This window comes from Anas acuta, chromosome 7, assembly GCF_963932015.1.
Source record: "Anas acuta chromosome 7, bAnaAcu1.1, whole genome shotgun sequence".
NCBI lineage: Eukaryota > Metazoa > Chordata > Aves > Anseriformes > Anatidae > Anas > Anas acuta.
The window spans coordinates 33,943,065-33,959,299 of NC_088985.1; the positions used below are offsets into that span (position 1 = coordinate 33,943,065).

Here is a 16,235-nt window from a genome sequence, read left to right on the forward strand (position 1 = left end):
TGCTTAAGCAATTATTGTAAATAGGAATTCAGAAATAATTGGAAAAAAAATATTGTACGTGTCCTGAGATACAATGTCTGCAGTACCTATAACCTATTAAAATCTTCCATACGTTAGTTTTTATTACTGGAGACTAGAACTATAGCACATCTATTTTTTATTTTTTTTTTCATTACAAGCATTTGCTTCCTTTCAATATCTGTTCAAATTAAATCACTTTGAGCCAAAAAAAAAGTGTTTCTGTGATTCAGTATGTTAAATTGTCCTATTTGGAATGACTTATTGAAACAAACAAACAAACAGACAAACAAAAAACCTATAATTTTCAGTTCAGAATAGAGAAAAATATCACGACAGTTGACTGCAGATTGTACAGTAGCCCAGCAGTCAATTGAGGGAAAGAGATGGATTAAATTTTGATAATCTGGTGATAATCTTTTGACAATCTAAATTCAGAGTGTGAAAAGGATCTTCAAGGCCAATACTCAGTTTCTACATGGAGAATATATACAGATTACCCAATATATACAGGTTACCCAAACTCATAATGAGATGCTCTGTAGAGAATAAAGATGCCTAGTGTTTAGAGTCTGAAATACAAGACCAAAATAAATAAATAAATAAATAAATAAATTAAAAAAAAAGACAACTCTTTGTGTTTCAGCCCTTAAAAAAAAAAAAAAGGATTACAATCATTCTGAAACTCAGCTTCTCCATGAATAACTTAGACAGCTCTCAGACAACAAACTCCTGCAGGTCTCACACCAAGTCCCTGCTCTGACCAGATCTCTGACCTGGTGGCTCAGCCCCTGTCTTGGCCTGTGTAGTGCCAAGTGGGCTCACAGCCAAAGCCCTAACCCTGTGGGACTGTAATGCCCTTGTAAAAAAATGGCCAGAACTCCAGTCCTGGGCCAGAATATTTCCTAATTGCACGTAATTCACACCGAAATCCATTGCACTTGTAACCCTGCCGTTCTGCTTCTCACAGGTAATGACTTAAAGTGCTTGAAATCACATTTTCCCGGCTATTGCAGGGAAATCTCAGCTGCAGGCAGTGAGGGAAAGTGCCTGTAAATAACAGATCCACAACAGCCGAATGCTTGTTCCTTTGTTCCAAAATGCACACTAATTTGTTCTAAGGATCAGCTATTTTAAAATACTTTCCATACAGTCATCCTGTTCTCATTTTAAAGGACTTCGCCAGCCATTTTCTTTTGAGGTGGAAGAGGGAACTCAAAGCGTGCCATTAATATTTCAGCATCACCTGGTATGCGAGCACATCACACTGTCTGAACACGGTGTGTGAACACAGGGGATTGGAAAATGGTTTGAAGGCTCAGATCTGGTGTATGAGTTGCAGGGCTCAGAGCCTTCCCTGCAAGCACCAAAGCCCCACTCAGCCCTCCAGATCCACAGGGCTCAGGGGTCCAGTCCCTCCAGAGCAAACACAGAGCAGGAGGATTTCCTCATCGTTGGTACACAAGTAGTACCAGCAGTTAGCCTACCAACCCATACCTACCAGCTTGCCAGAGCATCATAGCCACGGACGTATCGTGTATTTTTTCTTGGAGTTGATAGACAAAGTGATGACTGGCTGGGTGTTGTACCCCAGTTCACAAATTAAATGCATAAAAAGTGGATGTTAGCACTTGAAAATCGCTTGCACATATGTGTGTGGGTTTAAGAAATGAAAGGCTATACAGAGTAGATGCAAATGTAGTATTTCTGGAAACAAAAGGGAATTCAAATACTATTGCAGTGGCTTTATGCACGTATTCAATGCCTCACATTTAAAGACAATGTAAATACTCTGTCCTGAGGAAGAAAGGGTTGCATTCAAAGTCCTTAAAGGATAAAAATATAGACAGGATTGTTTTAAATAAGGTACATGTCTGAGACTAGAAAGGTAGCAACATTACAGAGGCACCGTATTTCCATATCAATCTGTGTAGAAAAGAAACAAATTTGTTTGTATACAAACAATTTGTTATAAAAGAGAAGTACCTGGATGTGCTTCAAAAAGGTCTGCACCACAACTCTTCTTGACTTAGGAAACTTGAAAGAACCCCTGTTTGCACAGCTGTGGGACACCAGCCCTCTGCATTGGAAAGAGTCTCACAGCTCGGCTCCCATTTTCCGTGGCTATTCCCACACCACATAGGTGCCAAGGCTAGGGGAAGGGCACATCTGTGGCACTGGCAGTAGCACAGCCTGTGGAAGCTTTAAACACGGGCTATCTGCTGCTGCAGTAGGAAATACTCCATATTTAAGGAGCTTTGGTCCTTCAAGAAAGGCAGACAAAGTAGTGTATATATATTGGAGCAGATATTCATTAGGCTCGTGCTCGGAGGAACTGGGGCTCTTGGGACGTTTTCGTGCCTTCTGCTGTGGGACTACAAAAGTTTTACTTACGATGTGGCCGCGGTGCGATGCTGTTCTTTTAAATCTGTGGGTAACATTAACGTTGTCTTGTTCACCCATGAATGCTTCAGCAATGGGAAATTATTACTCAGGACAACTCCGCTATGATAGTCCCACTTTATAACCCAAGGAATCTTCAGCAGGAACACTGAATGCTCTGCCCATGCAACCCGAAAGGACGGGTGTCAAAATAGAGGTGGGAACCACGGAGCTCCCTCTGCCCCATGCTTTGAGCTGGACACGTTGGTCCCCAAAGGGACAGTCTGTCAGTCCCCCCCAAACATTTCTTTTTGAGTCAGACTAATGACAACACACCCGCACAGAGGCTCAGCGAATCAACAGAGAACCGTGCTTTGAACCCATGAGACGCAGAGCTGATGAAAGCATGGTTAAACTTCTTCTACGCAATACGCGTTTAAAAAAATGGGCACACCTGCTACTTTCTCATTTCTATCTGTTAAAAGGAAACAGTAACTGAGAGATTAAGACCTCCCTCCACGATACCATGCAATACAAGATGATTATGAAATAGCAGGAGGTATAAAAGTTAGAAATCCCGACCCTCCCCAGCTGCCATCAAAATGCGGGCGCTCAGACGCTTCTTCCTTCTGCCTCTCTTAGCTGCTCTAACTCTTGCTGAAGACAACTCAATAGAATTCTTGGGTATGAAAATAAAACATTTTTCTTCTTCTGTGAATCTTTATTAGTTTCTGTATGAGCTATTCTGTGGGCAACTGAAGGGGAAAATGTAAAACATACCTGTATAAGAGTATCAGAATAAAATGATTGCAATATATGACTGCCTATGACATTTTTTTTACTTAAGAACTTGACTTTGAAGAGATTTTACTCTGGAATGGAAATTTGCATGTGTAAGTTAATATTGTATTGGAGTAACAGGACTAAATTGACTTTTGGGAAAACTGCTGCTTTTTAAAAGAGTTTGAGGGCATTTTTTCCCCATGTTCAATGAAATGCAATAGGCAGTCATTCGTTGCTTCATTTGGGATTTCAGATCAGCAATTTGCATGTGTGACAGTGGGAAGTGACTGTGGGATAATGGAAAAAAAATAGCTGGGCTACAGGAACCGTCCAGAGGGAAGTAGAGTGAGGGCAGGGCAAAACTGACCTCGTAATGCTCTTCCAGCTGGCATTTCATTTGTGACCAGAAAGGTCTCTCCTAGACCTTTCTTTTCCCTCTGGAGTTCAGCAGAAAGCCTGACGTCTCTATCTGGGACAGCATACATGGTCTAGGAGGTATTTCCTGCTGTTTGAGACCACTATTTTTAGATAATGCTAAGGCAGAAAAGAAAACTTAAGCTCAAACGGGATAATAACCTTTCTCTAAAGGTTCCTATACAATGCCCATTACTGTAAGTACTTCATAACTAATTAACATTCGTTAAGTAATGTTAGATACAGCAACTCAGCTTGTTTGTTCGTTTTCATGTTCACCCAGCCCTGAATCCTAAACGCAGTAACAGTCAGAGGGGATGCTCAGGCAAGACTATGGAGACAAGCCTGCAGTAATAGCTCCCCGTAATGCTCTCCCTGTCACCAACAAATTTGGGTCAGGATATCCTGAACCAGACAGGGAGAGCTATATTCGTGCTTAACAGTTATCAAGGTATTTTTCTTTCATGGTTTTGAGCTGTTTTGATGTTTTAACATCCACATCACCCTGCAGCAAAGATCCACATGCAAAGAGCTGGTTTCTTTTTTTTTCTTTCAAAATCACAGGTTATTGGTTTTGTTTCAGTCCACTGAGTTCTTGTATTGGAAGAGAACTATTGGCATGAATGTACGGACCTCTAGCACTTCCTTTCCTCCTCTTTTCTCTCTTTTCTGACCTAAATTGCTTTAGTCCATTTACTTATTATTTATCTGGAAATCATTCTAAACTTTTGATCATCTTTGATCAAAAATGATGATTCATTTAAAGCTTTTCCTGTTTAGCAGTACCATTTGGAGATGGAGGGTTAGAACCATAGGCAGCACTAAATACACAGTAGTCTCACACATTAACCTTCAGAAACTCAAATCTGATTATTATTATTATTTTATTATTCCCTCTCTGAGTGCTTTAACGTAAAGGGCTGAAACTCAGAAATTGATTCAGTGATCTTCAGGAAAAGAGTGTAGGTGGAAGGTTTGAGGTTTGAGGTGCTTGTGGTGACCAGCCTTGCAGAAGGGAGTTGTTGAGGTGTCCTCTGTCACTTGGAGTTCCCAGTTTTGCCACTGGCTTCACCTGTGATCTGTGTTTCCCTAACTGTCTTGTCTTCTACTAATGAAAATAAGGATAAGAAATACTTTCCAATGTTCTTTGATACTTCAGGTTTCATAAACTGGTGCAACAGAAACGAAAAACCCAAATGGTAGAATTCTTTGCATGCTTGCTCTGTGGTGGGCTGTCCTGGGGTCGTGGCATGGAGGAGGGTGAGACCTTACTGCAGGAGGGCCAGCCTTGCAAGCTCTTTGTTGGTGCTCTTCTTCCACAGGTGCGCCTCGCTGTGGTGCCTCACTCACCGACCTCAACAAACCTTTAAAGATCGACCTAAATTCAAATGCAAACTGTGTCTGGCAAATTCAGAGAAACGAAAATCAAACAATTAGGCTCATCTTCTCCTATTTTAAGTAAGTATTCCCTCCATACATTTTGGTATGTTTTCAATGAATTTGAACATAAAAATGTTGAAAATGCATAATAAAATTTAAATAAACTAGTATGGCTAAGCTGAATTTCTTACTAATTTCAATTTAAGGCATTGCTGCCTCCAAATATTTCTCTGTATTTGCTTAAGTAAAATGCTATACTGAATCTGTGTTGTGGACTGCAAAGAGTCTGCATATTTCTCAGTGAATTGAGGTAGTTCCCACCATGTTTTTTGTTGTTGTTTTGTTTTTTAATAGATTTTCTCCATCTTCAAGCTGTGAAACAGAAAGTATTAATGTATACGATGGTCCTTCCTCTAATTCACCTCTTCTTGGACAAGTATGTAACAACACTGATGCAGTCCCAGTGTTTGAATCATCTTCAAACAGTTTAACTTTTCTCATAAAAACAAACTCTGTGGCTTTCGCACGAAACTTCTTTGTCTTCTATTACTTCTTTTCACCGGAAACAAGTAAGTCAGAACTTAATGCAATAAAATCAATACCATTTGAATTGTACTATTAAAGGAGGATTAGTAAAGCAAAGTTTGGGATGACAATTAGAGGTTATTCACAGAATCTTTAATTAATCACTCAGCCCTTAGGGAATGGTTTGGGTAAAATCAACAGAAGGGAGGCAACAAAACGATAACACATTTGCTGGAGAGCTTAAAAGATGCAGATTTACTCGGAAAAAAATATAATTGCAAAGAAGGCATTACGGGACTCTAATTTTACTTAAAGGCATCTAATAAATTTGCTCAGTTTGCAGATGACATAGCATTTGCCCAGAAAAATAAGGCCATCTTGTAATTCCATCCGAGGACTTGTGACACAAGTCAGTGATGGTCTTCATTCAACACATCCCATTTTTGTCCAAGCTGTTCTTATTCTTAAGAAGGAAAGAAAAAGCCCTAGCTTGTGACTAGTTCGTTCCTTTGCTTCTGTTGACCTGAGTGGCATGGTATTAAACTCTCAAAGACTTATATGTGAGAGAGAAATTCCCACCTCATAGTTTATGCTGCTCCAACATTTAATTAACTTTGCTGCTGAAGAAAAAAAAAATCCCTAAAATATATAGAAACGGTATATTTAGCACCTTTAATAATTTCCAAAGGAATGGAATCCTGAAGAAATGCTCCTGCTAGTGATACAGCTTTAGTTTTTGAGTTTATTTTTTATTGATACATATACTGTTGTGTTACCAATGTGTCTTTTCTTCTTTTCAGCACATTGTGGGGGAAGCTTAACAGGTCCCAACGGGACATTTATCAGTCCCAACTACCCATCGTCTTACCCTCCATTTACGTACTGCGTCTGGAACATACAAACTGCAAAAAAATCGAAGATAAACTTAGAGTTTAAGGATTTGTTGTGAGTAAACACCCTACACTCAACTGTTCTTTTGGCATTTTGTTTAGAAGCATTGCTTTAAACGCAGCAAGCAGAAGTGCTTTTAGAAATCTGTAGACATGTAAAACCAATATGATTTACTGACTGTTATGATAGATAATCACGTTCCAAATCACTGTACAGTTCTCTATAGCTACTGCAGAGCCAGTCAGTGAAACACAGAAAGCTTTTCAGGTGTCTAGCTGTGAGGTGTCCACAAGCTAGCCTGAATTTAAATCCAAAAAGTATAAAGCTTTTGCTTTGCTTTTGCTACATAAGGAACATGCATAAAACAAACATAAAAAGGACAAAAGCCTTCCTTTTCCTCTGGTGATACACATAAGAGGCATCAGAGATCCACTTTAAAAAGTGGATCACACTTTAAAAGCTCTTCTTTATTGTAATGTGATTTTTTTTCCTTTAATATATTTGAAGGTGTGGTTATTTTTATTAAGTAATTTACCTTCAATATATAGTAGCAGAACTAGAAAAATGTAGCTATCTCTGTTGAGAGCACTAGCAAAATTTCTATTTCAATGAGAGTAGAGTCATGCACTTAATTATTTATTACCTAAGGGTTTTCCATGTTTCATTTATTTTTTAATAACATTGATTTGTGTGTTCTTTTATTCTCCACTCTTCTATTTTAATTGAGTGGGACTCGTCAGCTGCTATCAGTACTGAATCCTGTATCCAATATGAGCAATGTTCTCTACACTCATGTTTCCTATCATTATTTTTTCTCTGTCTACAGCCTGGAGCTGGATCAAAACTGCCAATTTGACTTTCTGGCAGTCTACGATGGCCTCACCACAAACACTGGCTTAATTGGAAAAGTATGTGGCGTTTCTCGGCCCACCTTTCAATCTTCTTCAAACGACATGACGGTTGTGTTGTCTACAGACTACGCCAACTCCTACAGAGGATTTTCTGCTCGGTATACCAGCATTCTGCCGGATCCCCCAGAGCCTGACAGTAAGTGTATTTGCTTCTCACTTCCACATACGAACCTTCCCTTTTGTAAAAAATACAGAGATCTGGCAAAAGTGACTGAGGATGTAAGCCTTCATAGTGGTAGCCACTCTTTAAGTACAAAAAAAAACAACACACATTAGTGTCACTTATAGAACGTAAGTTATTTTGTGACCTATCTGCAAAACAAAGCTTGTTTTTCAGTCTTTTTAGTCCTTTTTCTGGCCGGCTCCACTGAAAGTCTGAGGGTTTTTTTGTGTGGACACAACAAGCATTGTTACCCTCCTGAACCCTTACTGGGATTACAATTAAACTCCCAGCATGAGTTTTACATGGCTTTACTTGCCTAACATTTTTTGAGAGTCAAGCATGAAATTTTGTATTACTTTAAATGTGCACGAGCCATTTTAGATTCGGGCTCTGACAGCTCAAGAACCACACAACAGGCTCAAGGACAGGTCTTGATACAGAGCAGGTGAGAAACGACCACAGCAGAGTTTGTGATAACTTATTTTATATTTCTCTTTCAATGGCAGCATCGCTTACGTGCTCTTCAGACAGACTGGAAATTGTGCTGAGCAAGGATTACCTGGACTCCCTTGGCTACAACGAAACTCACTTGTACCTGAACGACCCAACCTGTAGGCCAGTGTCCACAGATCCCGTGATCTTTTCGTTCCCATTAAGCAGCTGCGGAACAATTAAAAAGGTAAAGGGGGAAAAAAGTTCTGCGAATAAGCCAGCAATAGCTTGGGAATGACGAGAGCTTGTCAGAACAGTTTATTTTGCTTCATTCCCTCTACGCCCAGATCATCCAAAGTAACACAAGACTAGGTATGGAACTCCAACATCCCCTGCAAGTGACACAAGTCACAAGGAGATGGAAAAGGCCCAACGATGGCAAGGTTCCTAGGAGCTCATTAAGAGCATCGTTTAGATAAGGGTGACTGAAATGAAGCTTTGATAATTCCCACACTCTGTGCAATATTCCTTAACCTGCTGCATGGGTCTGTTCAGCATTTGGGACACGTAGGTAGGAGGGCTGACTATGATTTTTTTGGCTGCAACATGTTTCATGCAGCTTCCTAACACACTTGCTTTCCACTGCAGTGCCCACGTAATCACAACTACTTCATACTGTTCCTTTTACAGGATGAAGGTCACCGCATCACTTACACCAACATCGTAACTCTCTCTGAAACCGACACGATTATCACACGCAAGAAGATGGTACAGATTGTTGCAAAGTGCATAATGGAAAACAACTCAACTGTAGAAGTCATTTACGTAACAGAAAATAATCTAATCAAGAACACGACCTCTGTGGGAAGATACAATGTTAGCATGTCTTTCTACGACTCAGATTCATTCTCCAACCCCGTGCTTCAGTCCCCCTATTACGTAGAGTTGAACCAAACTCTTTTTGCTCAAGTCAGTCTTCATTCCACCGACCCAGATCTTCTGGTGTTTGTCGATACCTGCGTAGCATCTCCACAGCCTGATTTTGGATCAGTAACATATGACTTAATCAGAAGCGGGTAAGACTTTACAATTGTCGCATACTACGTGAGAAAATGTAACCTCCACATCAAATGTCATTCTTTTGTCTCTTCTCCACTTGTCTTCAGGAGACCATAGATGGAAGCTAAATTTCATAGAAATATAAAGGCATTACATGCCAGGAAAGAAGCATACCACATTGCAGTGTGAGGGGAGCATCACTGCATGCCCATGTTGAAAAAAGATAGCCCTAGTTAAATGGTTCGGTTGCAGCTAAGAATATTTAAAAGAATGTTTTATGTATGCACACCACTTTAACATACCTGTAAATTCTGTTGCAGCTGTAATAAAGATGACACTGTGGTAACCTACCCACCCACTGAGCACTATGGAAGGTTCAAATTTAACGCCTTCAGGTTCCTGCGGAGCTTTTCATCAGTTTATCTCCAGTGTGACATTTTGATTTGTGACAGTACCATAAACTCTCGCTGTACTGAAGGCTGTGTCTCCAGGCGGAAAAGAGATGCTTCTTCATACACTTGGAAAGCCAAGACTGTAGTGGGTCCTATCCGCCTGAAGAGAGGTCTCAGGGCCGCCGATCACTCAGGTAAGAGGGGTACATAAACTGAGAACCTGATTAAGCTCTCTTCCTTGGTGTAAATCCAAGCACAAACCTTCACCTGAGAAAAGTGTGTTAGGCCATATGCTTTACCATTAGTCAGGCTTTTAATACTAATACATGAAACGTTTATTAGCCTCTCAACTTTAGCAGCACTTTAAACATATTCCCATTTATTTTAATGAGTGAAAAAATTTGCAACCACATGCTAGAAACAGGACACATTTACAAATGAAAAAGTTTTAGTGCAAACAGATCACATTCAAAGTATTATAAAACAGATTAATTCCCATAGTGTCCTTTTCATGATTTACAGAAAAATAACCAGCTTTACCAAGGACCATCTAGTCAACTCTTAGAAGGTACAGGGTTAGAATTGCAAGTTCCTTTTTTGCCCAGCATTGCTTCAGCAATGTATCCCATACCCATTTCCGAAGATAATGATAACACCGATGGGCAAGAACTTGACTGCAGTGATACAAAAGTATTTAACAACACTGTGATGCTGTTATGCATTATCATTTTATTATAAAATTTTACAGCTCCTCTTCAGTACAAGTTCAGAATTTGCAAATTAGTATGGTCAACCCCTCAGAAAAAATATCTGAAAAATGCCGAACCTTCACTGAAATGACACGGTATTCAGAAAACTTTAAACATGCCACTTTCTTTTTTTCTCTACACAGGAACCCTCACTAAAACAGATGCTGAAGAAACCTCAAACCTGCAAGGAAAGAGTTTCTACATTCTTTTATTTGTGGCTTTGATTTCAAATGTTATTATTGTGGTAGCTACAATACTAAAATATTACAGACGCCAGCCAGCATATGGCTACCAGAAAATCCAGAGTTCATATTAACTACTTTAGGATGTAGTGAATTTGTGCCAACTTCTGTTCAGATTTGTCACTCAAAGAGGGGAGAGGGAAAAAAAACAAGCCAACAAACATAATCAATAAACTAACAGCCCCAGAATGCAACAATGCTTGGAAACACTTCAACCTTTTTAATTATAAAAAGAGAATCACCTCGACTGTATCTCAAATTGAGTTGAAAGAATGCTGGTGTCTACATCAGGGTGTTACTGTTTAGAAAGCATCCAAAAGTAACTTTAGAAGTAATTTTATACCTCTGAAGTATGAGAATTTAGGTCCTTCTTCAAAAAAAAATCTTTTTATATTTTCAAATCACTTTGAAACAGTACTTGGCATGAGCTATGTTGAGGGACATCTATGAGATATTTGTTCTATACAAGCTGTCCTGTCTTTGCAATCTACTTTTGTGGGTTGCTGATTGTCTTCAAAATACATCAGTTTTCTTGGAGTAGAAGAAAAATTTAGGTAAGCTAGGTAAAGAGCCTGGATTGTACGTGCCTACTACATGCCTCCACCTGTTCTCTCAACACTTGCTTCTCCATCTATAGCTTTTGCTCAAAGCATTTTAAGACACCAAATGCAACCACTCTATGTTCAACTTAGGAGTCCACTGTTAAGTCCCTGTACAGTCAAAGTTAAACGGTGCACCCCAGATTTCAAAGAGCAATTATCAAAATGGAGTATGAAGACCAGCCTCTGAGACATACTTGTACCTCCTCAAATGACAGCAGATCTGATTCAAAGAGATTACAGTAAACATGACACAGTAAGACTACTTCTTTGGCCTAAGATTGCTGAAACGCAGCAGATCCTAACCAAGCACATTCTGTTTTGCATAGGTCCATTCCTGGGGAAGGACCATGAATGAAATACTTTCTTCAGATAGCAAAACATGGATAAATACAAGTCTGCTCTGTATACATCTATTACAAATGTTCCTGCATGGCTCAATTCATTTATGAAGGAAAAAGCCTAACATCCCCATTCTAGACATCACTTACAGAGCCTATATTGCTAATTTTGGTGCCTGTACAGCCAAGAGAGCTTTCAAACCCAGGTTAAGGATTCCACCTCTCTACACCTGATTTCTTGCAGAGTTTAAATGAAGCAATACAAGTATCACCATTCCTTTCACAGCTGGAGTCATAAACCACTTCAAGGGGAGTCCCATTAGAACAATCCAAAGCCACAAGGAAACCACGTTGCTTTCCAGGGGTAACACATTACACACAAGACAAAAGAAAATTGAATTAATTACATGTACTTAAAGAGAGAAGCTGTAACTCGGTTTATTTAGAGTGTTCCTCTCTATTGTTCAAACTGAAAGTGGGAAACTGTTTTACAAGGCTTTTAGCAATGCTCTTTAAATAAATAAGCCACAAAGGGCATACAAAATTCTTATTTAGGAAAACCACACATTCTTATGATCTTTCATAAAGCTAACAACTGTGTACAATAGTGGATAGAATTACAGTAACAAAATGCAAGTTAACAACACTGAGGTTCTTTATGGTTATAACTCCATAAATACTTAGCTTTGTAAAGAGTAATTGCCCTTAAAAATACTTATATTGGAGTTCTACGTCTATATACATTTATCTTTCTCCATTAGAGAACCCCTCATTAGAATCATAGTGTGCTTGTGAAATTTTGTTTTGCTTTGAGTTCTGAACCAAGTCCATTAACAGAACCATTTTATTATCTATGTGCGTCTGAAGAGCTTGGATTTGGTGATCAATATAGTCCATTAGTTTTTTCTCCATCAGATCCATATTTTTTGAGATGATCTTTTCCAAATAGGAGCAAATAGGCTGCTGTTCTACTCTGTAAAAAGAGCAAGTTAAGAATCAGTATTTCTTAACAAGGGGCAAAATAGCAATCTGTGTACTTGAACTTCATTTAAGTCTAACATCTCATTTTGTAGACAATGGGTTTTGGATGGTATTAGGTTTTTAGCATAAGCAAAATATCTTTCCTGTCTGCTACGTTTTAAATGTGAGATTTTTTTTTTTAATAAACAAGAAGATATACAGTCACCATCTTTCTACCTTATTTTTTAAAAAGGCTCAGTCATACATTAGAAGGTGCAGTTATAAATAACAAACTCCATATAGCTTAGCAGTATGAACAAAGTTCAAACAGCATCAGCATGACAGGCTTTATTCTTTCCAAGTACAGTGTTTCCAGAGTTACATACACTATGCATTATTTATTTTCACATCAGTGATCGTTAAAAGCACTGTACTTTCCCAGGCCCTGGAGATATTCGAGCATTATTAGAACTCTGCATCCTAGGCAACACTCCTACATTTCACCATTTCTTCTACTGTTCTTTGAGTATCTATCAAACTGGCTGCACTGCTAGAATGAAGTTTGCACTGTACATGCAAAGAAGCGAGGAGGTATAGGAAAGACTGATGGCATGAGATACACCGAGCACAGCAGAGAGATCATGGCACAACATGAAAACAAGGACGGGATGACAATTTAGGAGACAGAAGCAGTTGAAGTGAAAACGCATTAACAGAGGAGAAAAACATACTAAATGCATGTAACCGAACAGAACGACCACACAGCTTTTAAACCATAAAAGGTGGAAGGCAGGAGAAAGGAAAGATGCACAAAGAAGACAAGAACAATTTAGTAAATCAAATGATTTTGTGGTTTCTTTTAGAAAAATCTTATCTTTGAGCAACTCATCTGAAGAACTGTAGTCATGTTTGTCACCACAGTCTTCAAAATCACATATTTTAAGACTCGCTATTGCTGTTAATGAGAATAAAGTTTTTTTTTTTTAAAAAAAAAAAACTTGCTCATACAAACTATTACTACACTAGGCATATCAAACTTACCGAACAGCCTGAATGCCTTCCTCTTTAGTCACCGTATTTTTACTGAGATGCCTATCACCGTCTTTTAGCCGAAGATGATTAACCTGGCTACAGATGTTTTGAAGAAAAGGAAGAAGCACCTGTGGACTAGCTACATTTTGGTTTGTTTGCTCCTGCATAAGCAAAGATCCCATGACTTTAAGATCGTTTCTGAAGTCAACTGTATTTTGCTGGGTAGTAAGTCCTCCAGAATCAGAAACGTTCTCTCTTTCAGGTACCTGCGTGTTCTGATCAAGATTTATTTTCGAATCTTCACATACTGTTTCGCTTGTTAAAGGATTTTTGACAGATAAAGATTCACTGGCTGATTGATCCTGTGACATCTGAACAGTTGCACCATGTAATCCATCTACTGGATTCTCATCTCCAAAGTCTGAATTTTTCCCAAAGATCCAACTAAGTTTGTCGCCAAGAGGTGAACTGTTCTGATGGCAAGAAAAAAAACAATAGACTTAAATATTAAAATAGACTGAAAATTATACCATAACAGCTAGTATATACTTCAAAACTCTAGTAATTACAGCATTCTAATAGTATAATACAATGACTTTAAAAATATTTGTGAATTATATTCCTAGGGAAAAGCAGAGGGAAATAATTAAACCAGGATTAAGGTAGCGGGAAGTCTAGGTAAAAAACCTTATTCACCAAATCTGTTTGGAACATGCTTGACCATTATGGAAGGCAAAGTCATAGATCGATACTATTCATGCTTATGGAACAGGACAATAACTTACTTTCTGCTGATATCGGACCATGTCCATGAGCTGCTGAGCACCAGGAGACAACTTAGATCCCATAGATTCCATTATAGTCTGGACTCTGTCTAGATCTATGCTCGATCCTAGTGAAGGAAAATCAGTTGCTAGTTTTGCAGACACTGTTTTCACTTCTACAATTATTTTACTGATGAGTACCCTTTGTTTCTCACCAATGGAGAGCAGCTATCACAAGAAGGAGAAAAAGTATTTTGGTTAGGGGAAAAAAAATCATGTTTTCTTTGTATGAATACGCTGAACTCTTTTCCAGGGAAATAAAGCGGATTTCTCCTTGCTATTACTCTTAGGAGAATTCTGACTGGAACAGAAGGAGGATGTACGATCCTAAGATCAACAAGCTCCTCATTTTCAAAGTACTTAAGACAAGCAGTAGCTGCACAGATTTTCCTAAGATTATTTACCTGCATCACAGAGTTATTATTACTAACATACAGTAGCACAGAGTTTACAATTCTAATTATATAGCAACTATAGTTTACCTGTAATTTATCTGGTTTATGTTTTCTTTTTCTCTAATAGGATATTTTGATCATATATATTAGGTCTTCTTAAAAAGAGTATCATGATCCCAAATTAAGAGACCTATGAAGACTATGCATCATGTATCTGATTTTACATTTTATATGAACTGATTACTGCATAAAAATATCTGCAATTGAGTAAGAGCAATGCAATTTAGTCAATTAAATGATTAAAGAGACAATGAAAATTAAACAACTATGTTGAACTCCCTACCTTAATTCTACAGGAGGCTGCCGGGCATTCCAGTTTCAGATACTTTTTGTATAAAGTAACCTTCTCAGTTTCACTACAAAAATAAAATAAGCGAGTTGTAACATCACTAATATAAAGTTACTTTTAATTTCATTGAAATATACAGTAGCAGTAGACATTCAGATAAGAAACACGACTGGCTCAAACAAGTTTCTACTGTGGTACAGCAGTTTTAATGCTTATATTCAACTTGTATTGAAGCCGATCAGACAGGTGTATAAGAAGCGATTTGTATGTGTACGTACATTATCTGCTAGAGCAGCTTTTGGGGTTCAGTACGTTATTCACACATCCTCCCTGAGGCTCTGAGTCGGTTGTTTTTAATTAGTTAATTAAGCAGATGTGCCACGTAACGACTTAAAAACAAAAGAGAAAAGACATTGTTTTTAACTCCCCCGGCGAAGCACGGAAGGCAACATCGAAGGGGAAAACAAATCCTTTTATTTTTCTATCTTTCTCTCTTGTTCTTGAAGCCTGAGGTGACTGCATACCAGAGGCGAGACCTCCTGGCAAGCACCTGCTAGGAGAGCCCCGCTAAGGTTAAACGGGACAGAAAGAGATCACGTACCCTTGTTGCGGTCTCACCCAGCAGCACTTCGGAGTAGGATTTTATAGCGACTGAAGCGTTTCGGTGGCTGCAGAGCCACAAAACCACGTTCCCCCCCCCCCCCCTCCCCTTAAACCCTTTCCTCGCCCCCCAGCACCGCTGAGGCGCCGCCCGCGGCCCGAAGATGGCGGCGGGGCGGGAGCCCGCTCACTCACCCCCCCGGCCCCGCGGCGCCCAGGCTCTCTCCGCGGCCGGTGCCGCAGTACTCCTCGCCCGCGTACACCTCCATGTTGCGGGCCTCGCTCACCACACCGACCGCGGCCACCTCCTCGGAGCCGGGCGGCCGGCATTGCAGCTGCAGCACGCAGCCCGCTTCGCCCCCACCGCCTCCCGCCGCCACCACCACCACAGCCTCGCTGCCGCCGGGGGAAGCGCCGCACGGCCCCGCCGCCTCGCCTCGCCGCACGCACAGCACCCGGGCTAGCTCGCCCGGCGGCGAGCAGGGCCACGAGCACCCCACGGCCACGCCGGGAGGCTCCCCGGGGCCGCCGGGGTGCGGAGCAGCCGCCCCGCAGCCGCTCGCCATCGCCCCGCCGGGACGGGGAGGGAGGGAGGAGGAGGAGGGCGCCCTAACATGGCGGCGGCCGCGCGCATGCGCTGGGGGTGGGCGCTGTGTGAGGCGGCGGCAAGAGGGCGGCGATGTCAGGGCGACCCTCGTCAAGGGAATTAATCTCTCAGGCACCGAGCCCACGGGTCGGATCCGGGGTCTGTGTTGAGGGGATTGGCTCGAGGCTCCTCTCGCCCCCCAGGGCGA

General features: G+C 40.4%; 2 protein-coding genes across 2 annotated transcripts in view; one reads left to right on the plus strand and one right to left on the minus strand.

Annotated features, from left to right (window-relative positions):
• Positions 1 to 9,576, plus strand: part of DMBT1 (deleted in malignant brain tumors 1) — an 80,930-nt gene extending 71,354 nt beyond the window's left edge. The window contains exons 61-67 of the mRNA XM_068688786.1: positions 4,884 to 5,055; positions 5,332 to 5,546; positions 6,303 to 6,447; positions 7,220 to 7,440; positions 7,974 to 8,146; positions 8,590 to 8,975; positions 9,279 to 9,576. Of these exons, the coding sequence (XP_068544887.1) occupies positions 4,884 to 5,055; positions 5,332 to 5,546; positions 6,303 to 6,447; positions 7,220 to 7,440; positions 7,974 to 8,146; positions 8,590 to 8,975; positions 9,279 to 9,561 (1,595 nt within the window). The 3' untranslated portion in view covers positions 9,562 to 9,576. The remainder of the gene's footprint in view (positions 1 to 4,883; positions 5,056 to 5,331; positions 5,547 to 6,302; positions 6,448 to 7,219; positions 7,441 to 7,973; positions 8,147 to 8,589; positions 8,976 to 9,278) is intronic.
• Positions 9,577 to 9,661: 85 nt separating this feature from the next.
• On the minus strand, positions 9,662 to 16,059 carry C7H10orf88 (chromosome 7 C10orf88 homolog). The gene is made up of 5 exons (XM_068689062.1): positions 15,637 to 16,059; positions 14,836 to 14,908; positions 14,059 to 14,265; positions 13,283 to 13,746; positions 9,662 to 12,254 (listed from the first exon to the last, which is right to left on the minus strand). Exons 1-5 carry the CDS (start codon positions 16,005 to 16,007, stop codon positions 12,026 to 12,028), a joined length of 1,344 nt encoding a protein of 447 aa, XP_068545163.1. The 5' UTR covers positions 16,008 to 16,059; the 3' UTR covers positions 9,662 to 12,025.
• Between the last annotated feature and the right edge of the window lie 176 nt (positions 16,060 to 16,235).

Coding starts and splice junctions, on each gene's coding strand:
- C7H10orf88 (XM_068689062.1), bottom strand. CDS start 16,007: ATGGCGAGCGGCTGCGGGGCGGCTGCTCCGCACCCCGGCGGCCCCGGG. Junction 14,266..14,835: donor CAGCCTCCTGTAGAATTAAG/GTAGGGAGTTCA, acceptor TTCTTGTGATAG/CTGCTCTCCATTGGTGAGAA. Junction 12,255..13,282: donor GAAGGCATTCAGGCTGTTCG/GTAAGTTTGATA, acceptor CTCTTTTTACAG/AGTAGAACAGCAGCCTATTT.